This window comes from Pipra filicauda, unplaced genomic scaffold (assembly GCF_003945595.2).
Source record: "Pipra filicauda isolate LSUMZ 115617 unplaced genomic scaffold, ASM394559v2 scaffold33_size4404698_pilon, whole genome shotgun sequence".
Taxonomy (NCBI): domain Eukaryota; kingdom Metazoa; phylum Chordata; class Aves; order Passeriformes; family Pipridae; genus Pipra; species Pipra filicauda.
Window position 1 is genome coordinate 1,218,956 of NW_024104465.1, and position 9,182 is coordinate 1,228,137.

Here is a 9,182-nt window from a genome sequence, read left to right on the forward strand (position 1 = left end):
AAAAACAGCATTTGATTTCAGTGGCTCTAAGCATTTTTTTCCACTGTGACTCTCCTGAGCTGCTACTTAGACATTCTAGATGTTTCCTCTCCTCAGAGGTGTTAACAGCTGAGGGAAATTTACCTCTCAATGCTTTTTTTTTTTTTTGCAGAGTTACCAACAAAACATACAGTGTGTTCTGTACCGAGTAGCTGAAAAGGAGGAGGAGCACACCAGGCTGCTGCTGGGGTGAGCCTTTCCTTAGGCAGTGTGAGAGAAGGGACTGCACTGCAGGCAAATTCATTACTTTCTTTCACTGCCACTTTTGTAACTTTTTGAGTGTTCAGTGCTGGGAGTTGACTCTGCCATGCATTAGTATTTCCATGCAGGTCATCCAGTTAAAAGAAATCAACCTCTTCCTGTTTGCTTGGACATTTTTTTAAATCTCTGCTTAGTCCTATGAGAGTCAGCAGGCAACAAACTATATTGTTCACTGCAGTGCATGAATTCTGTTATGGTGTAGAAGATGTAGAAGCTGCCTTCCATTACAGCAAGGAGAGTGATTAAAATATTACCACACTGCACAGGCTGTAGTTACTTTAGTTTTAATTACCTTACTTGTCTTAATGCTGTACAACTTGAGTCACTTGCAGAGCCTGACTGGCTGAGCTCTGGATTTCAGTGTTCTGTTTTGCACTGCCTTCTCTTCAGCAGAGACCTGAACAGGCAGAAGGTGATTTGCATGACTGAGTTTTTGGAGGCAGCTGTTTTTGGTTCCCTTGTGAGTAGGAAGGTGCCAAATGAACAAGTGAGAATCATTCTTAATGGGTTTTGTTTGGTTTTACATTTTTTGTGTATTTTTGCCTTCAGGCAGCTTCTGTATACGTGGAGAGAAAATGCCCTTGCTCTTATCCATGAAGCCAAGGCAACTGCTCGGGCAGATGAGCACTACAGGAGGGCAGTCCTGTCGAAGGTAGGGTGTGCACAGCAGCTGCCAAGGGGTCAGTACAGGTGCTGGTTCAGGGCAGGGGTCAGGTAATGCAATTAGAACAACCAAAAACTTAATCTGAGAGTCACTACTAAGAAAGGCCTGAAAACTGAGAGCCTTGTCTTGTTTTTACAGGTGTCTCTGAAACTTGTCTGAGTGAGGCCATGGTTTTTCCTCTTCTTTTCTTTCTCCTCATTTCTTAGGAGGAAGGGAAAAACAGTGTTATGATGTAGCATAGTAATATTGGTGAGATGGAACAGGAGGGTGGGTGGATGGAAAAGAAGAAAGCCTTGAAAAATGCCAGGGGGACCCTCTAAAATACTGCTGTTTAATTTGTGGGAAATTTTCACTGTCTTGCTGAGCCTTATGTGAAAAATGAGATGGAAATGGTGCTGTTGGCAGCAGTGGGGAGTATTTTGCTTCCCCTTCCATTGCAGTGCCAGCCTGTGTCCCATGCCCTGTTTGCATGGTGTGTTTAGGTGTTGCTGCAGTGGAGACACACGGCCTGGCTGCGAGCGTGTCACCGCCAGGAGAAGGTGACAGCTGTGATGGAGGCCAGAAAACACCTGGATACAGGTGAGCTGATGGAGATATTGAGCTCTCAAAAGACCTTGTTATCTGTGTACGGGCCAAGGTCAGTCTGTTGTGTCATCTGTGCAGATGAAGTGACTGCTTGGTCTGTTAGCTTACAAAGGTCATCCCCAGAGAATGGAGAATGACTTGAGACTCCAGTGATCTGCTGAAGGCAGCTTGTGTGGCTTTTGCTTCTCTGTTGGTTCCTTGTCTGTATAAGGGATGGTAACACTTCCTTCCTCAAAGCAATTTTCCATTACTAATTTTGAGAAGCTCAGACATCTGTTTTGAGGGCAATGCAATATTACTGCTTCAAGGCCCTCAAACTCTGCAAGCATTTTCATGGTACCAGCCACATTCTTGACATGAGGACTCTGAAGCACAGAGGGCAAATGATTTCCCAAAGCTTACAAAGAATGTGACAGCAGGGAGGACTTGCAAGTCACTGCTCACTGTCTGTTACCTGAAGTGTTTTGCAACTATTCCTTACAGTGAATACTGTCAGTGCTGAGTATTGTCTATGTTGAGTATTGCTGAAACAGTCTGGAAGAGCAGCTGATCACTTGATACTCTGAAATTAATAGTCTCCTTTTGGTACATGAGTTAATTTATCTTCTCCCAACAGTGCGTTTACAGACCTTGTTTCTTCATTGGAAGGAATTAACGGGGGAGTGTCTGATGCTGAGGGCTCAGCACCACAGGGCAGTACAGCACCACCAGCAGCACCTGCTCCACAAGTACCTGGGGAAATGGAAAAATTATCATCAGCAGTGCCTTGAGAAAACGGTGAGAAGGATCAGCAACCTCCCCAGCCTATGGGAAGTGACGTGTGTGGAGGAGCAGCCGTGTGCCCTGGAGAAGGGAATGACAGTCTTGGCTGAGGAGGAGCATGACAGCCTTATGTGCTGAGGAGGAAGGAACATGCCTGTGTCTTGCCTGAAGAAACCGATAGAAATAACAGACTTAACAAGAGGTGACAAGCTGAGCTTGCCATGGGTGGGACATTTACTGTGAATGAATCCTGGCTGGACTCAGATACCTGCAAATGGGGTTGCACTGTAGGGCATGTGGGTGTTGAGGGTGACCTCAGCAGAACAAAGGGAGGCTGGTAAAGGCTGTTTGGTAGCTGTTCTGCTCTAGTAGCATTTGGCTCAGATAAATGAGGTTTGCCTGCAAGTGACTCACTGTTTTGGTTGCCTCACAGCTGCTGCAGAGACAGGGAGATCAGCTAATGACTCACAGACTTTGCTCTGCTTCCTTCTCTTGCTGGAAGGCACGGGTAAGGAATTTTCCCCCGGGGACATCCCTAGCTCGTTTCTAATCCTTATCCATTCTTCTCCATCATGTTCTGTTTACACAAGGACCAAAAGAAAATTATTTAAGCATTTTCAGGATTTTTTTGTTCTACTAGCAGAGACACACCTTGCCATAGACTGAGTGAACTGAGTAGGTTTTTCTGCTCTGGCTCTGCCAGCATTTCCTCTTTGGTTGATGCTTTGGCTGGTATGGGGTGTGTGAACTCCTAACCTGGTTGCTGTGCATCTTTTTTCCCTTGACAGCTGTTGCAGCAACAATGGGAAAAGCAGCAGACAGTGCAGGCGCTGTGGCACTGGTCCCTGTCGGTGCAGAGGAAGGTGAGGGGTTTGTGGGGCAGGGGCAGTGAGGTTACAGATGTGCAGCTCAGGGGCAGGTCTGACTGCAGTCAGCACAGTGCACACTGAGTATCTGCTTCCTGTCGTCTTTGGGCTGCTGTACGTTATTTTGGGATGCTGGAAAACTGTCCTTAAATTGTCTTAGCCAATTAAAAAATGTACATGTGTTTTACCCCATCCTGCCTCAGCTGACTTAAATCTCTGTCCCTTTGTCCTTGTGGCAGTGTCCTGTTGCTGTAGCTCTGTCTATCCCTATCCTGTGGAAAGGGAGAGTGTTCGTGTCTGCAGGGGGAGTCCCTGGCCTGGAATCTGTCTGTGTAACACTCCCAGCTCTCTCTTGTTCCTGTTGTAGGTATTTGATGCTTGGCTCACATTTGCCAAGGAGCAACAGAAGAAAGATGGCAATGAAAAAGGCACAGGAGTTCACCACACAAGTTTTCTGAGAGAAGGTGGAATCTGGACCTTGAGAAACCCCAGTGGCATGAAACAGTTGCAGGATCAGCTCCATGCCCAGCACCAGCTGAAGGTGAAAGAGAAAAGTGTTTGCTCAGATATATCCAGAAGTGGGCTGCTCTGGTCTCTGCTCTGTGTGGAGATGTGTTTGTGTGTGTGTGCATGTCTGTATCTTGGAGCCCCACATCCCAGCTGTTGTTTGGATCCTACTTACACTTTTGCCCGTGGTTCAAAGCATTTCATTCAGCTGAGACTGAAGCACTTGACACTCATGTTGCTAATTGGGAACCTTTCTTAATGGAACAATTTCAAAACTGGCCAACTCCTGCCATAGACAATATTCCTGGATGAAACCTTTGCATGTGACTAGGGTCTGGTCTCTAAATTCTGTGCCAGAATGAAGCATTAGAGGCTGCATCTGATCCTGTCCTAGCTTTAGCTCTGCTTGTACCTTCAAATGTGGGCTTATGTCACTTCTGCCTTTGAGTATGAGCCCAGCCCTGTCTGTGAAAAGGAAGCTAGGGATGCCAGTATTGATTGCTCTCTTCCTGCTTCTGGGCAACCTTCCCAGCTCTATTCCAGATTTCCAAGACACCAGTTGTTCCATTTGCTATAATGTGCAGCTTTCCTTGCTGTAGAAGTACCCAGTTCTTCTTGCCCAAATGTTACCACAGGAACCTCTTAATTTAGCTGCTATGGCTGTGAGGTCATCAGAAATCTCAGTTCCTTCTGCAGTGTCCTTCTCTCTGGGGGATGTAGTGTTGCTCCTGCTCTGAGCCATCAGATCTCTGCTGTTCTTTGTGTTGGCAGGCAGCCCACAACCCTCCCCACTCCGTGTACTGCTGTTCCATGCTGTGGAAACAGAGGGCTCTCTCCAAGAAATTAAATAAACCTTTTTCTTTTCTGCCACCTCTGAAGAAGCAGGTGACATTTGGGAGGCCTGATGTTAGTCCTGAGACAAGAGGACATTCAGCAGAGGAAGAGCCATGGCCTTCAAAATGCAGACATCTACCACTGCACCCTGCTGATGGGGGCTCAGTTCTCAGTGATCTGTGAGTGTAAACTTCTAGTTCCTCCCCCATTTCTCTGGCATATGTGTAGCTTTGCATATATGTGGTCCATCTAAGTGTGTCTCATTTTTGTGTTTACAAGTTTTCAGACTGATGACTTAGTTTCGTGCACTCTCCTTAACTCTTTCTCTGACCCTGCATCATATGACTGGTGGTGCAATTACACAGGAGCTGCTGTGAAATGCAAACATCAGCCCACACATAATGAAGGAATTTGTGACTTTATATTTGCATATCAGCAACAGGTAGAATCAGCTCAGCTTTAGACCTTCACTGTGTGTTTCTTAAGATACAACTGAATTCAGGAGTGTTGGTCATTTGTCATAGGAACAGTCACACAGAGGAACATTTGAAAGATATCTGTTGTGGGCCTTTGGCCATCAGGATTGCTTATCTTGCCCAAGTCACCTAGAGCTATCACTGAAGCCATGTATAAGCTCTGATGAAATAATAAACATCAAGATCCTGGCTATACAGAAGCTGAACTTTCATCTTGCCCCTTTCTTTTCCCTGGGGAAGCTTTTCCTTAAAAAAATTCCTACTGATCACGGGGCAATTGCAAGTAATAATCTTCCATGAAGCTTCTCAGTCCAGGACAGGAGCCCTACAGGGAAATAAGATGGTAACTTCACATTGCTTTAAGCTTGTATGTGCTGCCAAAAGAAGTGTTTCTGCCCCGTTTAGTTGTGTCCCTTCCACCACTCCCTGTGTTGGCACAACCATTCACATGGTGAACCAGATTGTCACATTAATACAGGTGGAAATTTAGTCTGTAGGAATTGCTACTGTGTGCAAGGGGAACGTTGCAGAGCAGGGATGAATGATGAAACAGGACTGTTTCTTTAGCTGCAATACCAGTTTATGCCAATTTAAAATAATCCTGACTCTGGGGCATTATTCTGTTTTTCTTTTCAGAAATGCTATTCAACGAGCCAGGTTACCACCACGGAGGCCTGACTTCCTTCTGGAGTCTCTAGAAAGCAAGGAACTGCTGGGACCTCCTTTTGCTAGGTAGAGAATCTATTTTTAAAAGTAAAGAAAAGAGGGTGACTTACAGTGGGCATAGTGAGGCAGCTGACTGGGGAGCTGTATGCAAGGGAATGACAAGATTATCCCTTTTTTTCCACTGACTGCAAAGGCAAGACCAACAGGTTGCACTGTATAGTGACCTCATCCTTCTTTTACAGGTCAGAGGTTCCCTTTCAGCAAACATCTGTGAATAATTGTTCTGCACAGACTGGGAACTTACTGCAGACACCTCACCTGGAGGAAAGCACCTGTAAATGTCTGTCTCAGGGCAGTGCTGCTCATTCCCATCCTCTTCCCTCTCTCCCACGTGCTGCTCTCCCCTCTCCCCCACTGTGGACAGCAGATGTGCCCCGTGCTGGGCAGGGCCCACAGCTCTGGCCTCCTGCCTCTTTCATGCCCCAGATGAAAGCTGGGTCAGAGAAGGTGAGTGCATTGCTGAAGGAACAATCGGTGTGTGCACTGGGCTGCTGTCAGCAGCTTGTTGCTTGTTGCTGGGTTTTCCTCTTCTGAGGAAAAGCCCAGCTGGATGCTGAGCTGTTCTTGTTCGAGCTGTCGTGTTTAAAGCTGACCAAATGCACTGCCTCTGAATGCCCAAGAACTGTGTACCCCCAGTCTGAAGCAATCCACGTGTGTTGCACTGTAATTCAGGCCTTTTTTTCCCGGTGGTCTTCCTACCCTTCTTTTCCTGGCAACTGACTTGAGAGGGCTGCCCCTTCAGAGCTCAGAGCAGTTACAGTTTGCCATCCAGATTTACAGGGATTTAAGAACAACTCAGTTTAGGAGAGAGGCTGTGTCTGAGAGGCTCAAAAAATTGGAATTCACTTTACCTACAAGTCAGTGCTTGCATTTTAAACTCCCTTGTTCCACACAGAATGGGAGGGTTAATACTGATGTGATGTCTCTATGCTAGAAATTAAAGAGCCCATTTTTTAAGCTCTGCTTCTTCTGTGGCACTGTATGAGAGGGGCTGAGTGACTACAGGGGTTGTCTGAGTGGGAGTAGGTCAGGGGCATCCTACTTGTAGGGCTTAGTCAAGAAAACCCTTTGAGGAAAAACCCAGTATCCTTCTGACCTTGTAGAGAGGAGATCAGCCTGGGAGTGGTCACAAAGGAGCCCATCCCCAAGAGTCCCAACAGAACTCAGTGGGGAAGTTGCGACCAAATTTGCAGCCACATCTGCTGTCACCTGAAGACTTGGTGGCACAGTGGAGTCACCAAACTGCAGGTAGGTCCTCAGATCCAAACTGTAGCAACTGTACATCCTCCTGTCTAATCTATATGAGACTCCAAGTGAACTCCCCCAAATGGACAGGAGTCAAGGCAGTTTTGTATGCCAGCATCAGGAGGGAAAGGGAATCAGTGTTCCTTTTTGGGATGGTAATACGGTGGTGTGGATTCTGCTGAATCTGGGGGCTAAAGTCCTGTTCTAGGGATTGAAGGGTGGGAACTGCTTAGGGTTGGCTTTTCTTAGCAAGAATATGCTCAGGTGCTGGGGCAGAATTTGCTTCAGGAGGGAAGAGTTCACCCAGTAAGGCTTTCTGAGAGCTCCCTGTACTGACAGCATGGGTGTAAAGGGGGCAGATGGTGTCCAAGCACCTCTCACTGGGGTGTTTTTAATGACATGAAGGCATAAAACTTCTGTTCTGCAGGACTAGACTTTAACTACCTAATTACTTCTAGACTAGATATAAACCACTAAATCCTGAACAGGCCAAAACAGTGTTTGTAGTACTAAACCATTCACTAGAGCATTTCTGATCTGGTGTGTATTCAAACTGAGCCTTCAGAGCTTGTACTGCTCTCTCACTGTACCTGACATTTTGGGTGAACAGATACATGTCACAGGGTAACAAACCATGTGAGAAGGACTCAGGAGGGTTCAATTTTTCCTGTCTATTCAAAATGTTTCCTGTTTCTTTGATAAGAAGTCTGCTCTACTTCCATTGCTTGTGCCTTGTGTCTTCCATTCAGCTGAAGGGGAAGAGAGGGAGCACAGTTCCAGAGAAGAAATGGTGTTGCAGAGAAAGGTGGAGGTTGAACTCCGACACATCCAGCAGCAGATGCAGTACTACTACAGCAGGAAGCTGGAGCTCAAGTATGTTCAAAGGCCCTTTAGCCAGCCTTTCTTTGTGTTTTCAACTCAATGCTGCACTATTTGTATGCATCTATCTACCCTGAAAATAGTCAGTTTGTTCACAGTAGAACTGTGAATGGAACAGAGAAAAGTTCTAGAGATTTTTATTTTCTCCTTTTGAGTTCAGTCCAGGTGAAAGGGAGTATGTGCATAACTTCTTCTGTAGTCAGCAAGTGGTTTAATTATACCTTTGGCAGCTCTTGGAGAAGCAAGTCAGAGGTATCATGGTGTAATCTGAAGGCAGGATAAATTAACTGGGCAGAGCAGCTGAAATTTAGCTTTTAGATCTTTTATCAAGAGGAATGAAGACTGAGCTTTTCCAACTGTGAATTAAAAAAATAAATATGGCTGGTATTTGATAACTGCTCCACTAGAAGAAGAAAACATTTACAAAATTGCTCAAAAGAAAATGAGACTTGGAGGGGATTTAACTGTCAGGAAAGGAGGAAGTCAGTGATTAGGAGAGGGAGACAAGTTTTCAGATTCCTCTACTTTCCAGCATCCTTTTTTCTTTTCACTTTTTTAAAAGATTTTAACTATTCACAGGCTTGAGACAAAAAATTGGGTGTTATTGCAAGTATCAATTGCAAGTCTAAGTTGGCTTAGACTGTTGAGCTCTTAATTGGAGTAAGAATCCTTCTAATCCATTTTATCAGGTCCTGTCAGCAGCAGGCACAGATTCTGCAGCAGTGGCTGGAACTGAGCTCAGGACCAGGAGCCCGAGCTGGTGTGCAAGGAGTTCAGGAAGAGCTGGGTCAGGTGTGTACAAATCAAACTGAAGCTACAGAAGTGATTATCACTATGCTCTGCACTCAGCCTAAAGGCTGATGGCAGCTGTGAAGAACTGTGTACTAAGCCGTTGGTAAAATGCCAAGGGAAGGGAAACTTGTGGGCAGAAGTGGGCTGATGAGAACAGGCTCTGGAAATGCTTCTTCCTCTTTGTTCAGAAATGCAACTCCAGCTCCAACAGACCTCTCTGAGGCTATTTCCAAGCTACAGATCAGGCTTTAGAAGATTCCATCTCGAAATTTTGTCTGCAGTCTCTCAAGACAGTTTCCCTGTGTGCAGCCTGCACCTGCACTGCTCCGAGTGCCCACGTTCACACACCAGGTGTGGGACTGCTCTGGTACCTCTGAATCCACAGCCAGTACCGAGCTCTTCCCAAGGGACACATCCTGTCCCTTCGCTGCTTCTAAGTGGGATAACACAAAAGAAGAAAAATCTTAGAGCAGCTCCTGCTGTCAGAAGCACTGAATGCTGCCTTGCTGTACAAACAGCTCATGCTCTTGTTGCCTTCCCTTGCAG

The 9,182-nt window shown here is 46.0% G+C and overlaps 1 protein-coding gene across 5 annotated transcripts in view; it reads left to right on the forward strand.

Annotated features, from left to right (window-relative positions):
* Positions 1–9,182, forward strand: part of SFI1 (SFI1 centrin binding protein) — a 30,743-nt gene that overhangs the window by 15,717 nt on the left and 5,844 nt on the right. For 3 of the 5 annotated variants that reach the window (XM_039384170.1, XM_039384167.1, XM_027714257.2), the window contains 13 exons: positions 152–228; positions 850–952; positions 1,447–1,543; positions 2,166–2,326; positions 2,745–2,819; positions 3,100–3,174; positions 3,545–3,718; positions 4,564–4,697; positions 5,631–5,726; positions 5,903–6,167; positions 6,824–6,968; positions 7,715–7,838; positions 8,534–8,636. In XM_039384170.1, coding sequence (XP_039240104.1) covers positions 152–228; positions 850–952; positions 1,447–1,543; positions 2,166–2,326; positions 2,745–2,819; positions 3,100–3,174; positions 3,545–3,718; positions 4,564–4,697; positions 5,631–5,726; positions 5,903–6,167; positions 6,824–6,968; positions 7,715–7,838; positions 8,534–8,636 — 1,629 coding nt within the window. The remainder of the gene's footprint in view (positions 1–151; positions 229–849; positions 953–1,446; positions 1,544–2,165; positions 2,327–2,744; positions 2,820–3,099; positions 3,175–3,544; positions 3,719–4,563; positions 4,698–5,630; positions 5,727–5,902; positions 6,168–6,823; positions 6,969–7,714; positions 7,839–8,533; positions 8,637–9,182) is intronic. The other 2 variants (XM_039384168.1, XM_039384169.1) reach the window with 2 other exon arrangements.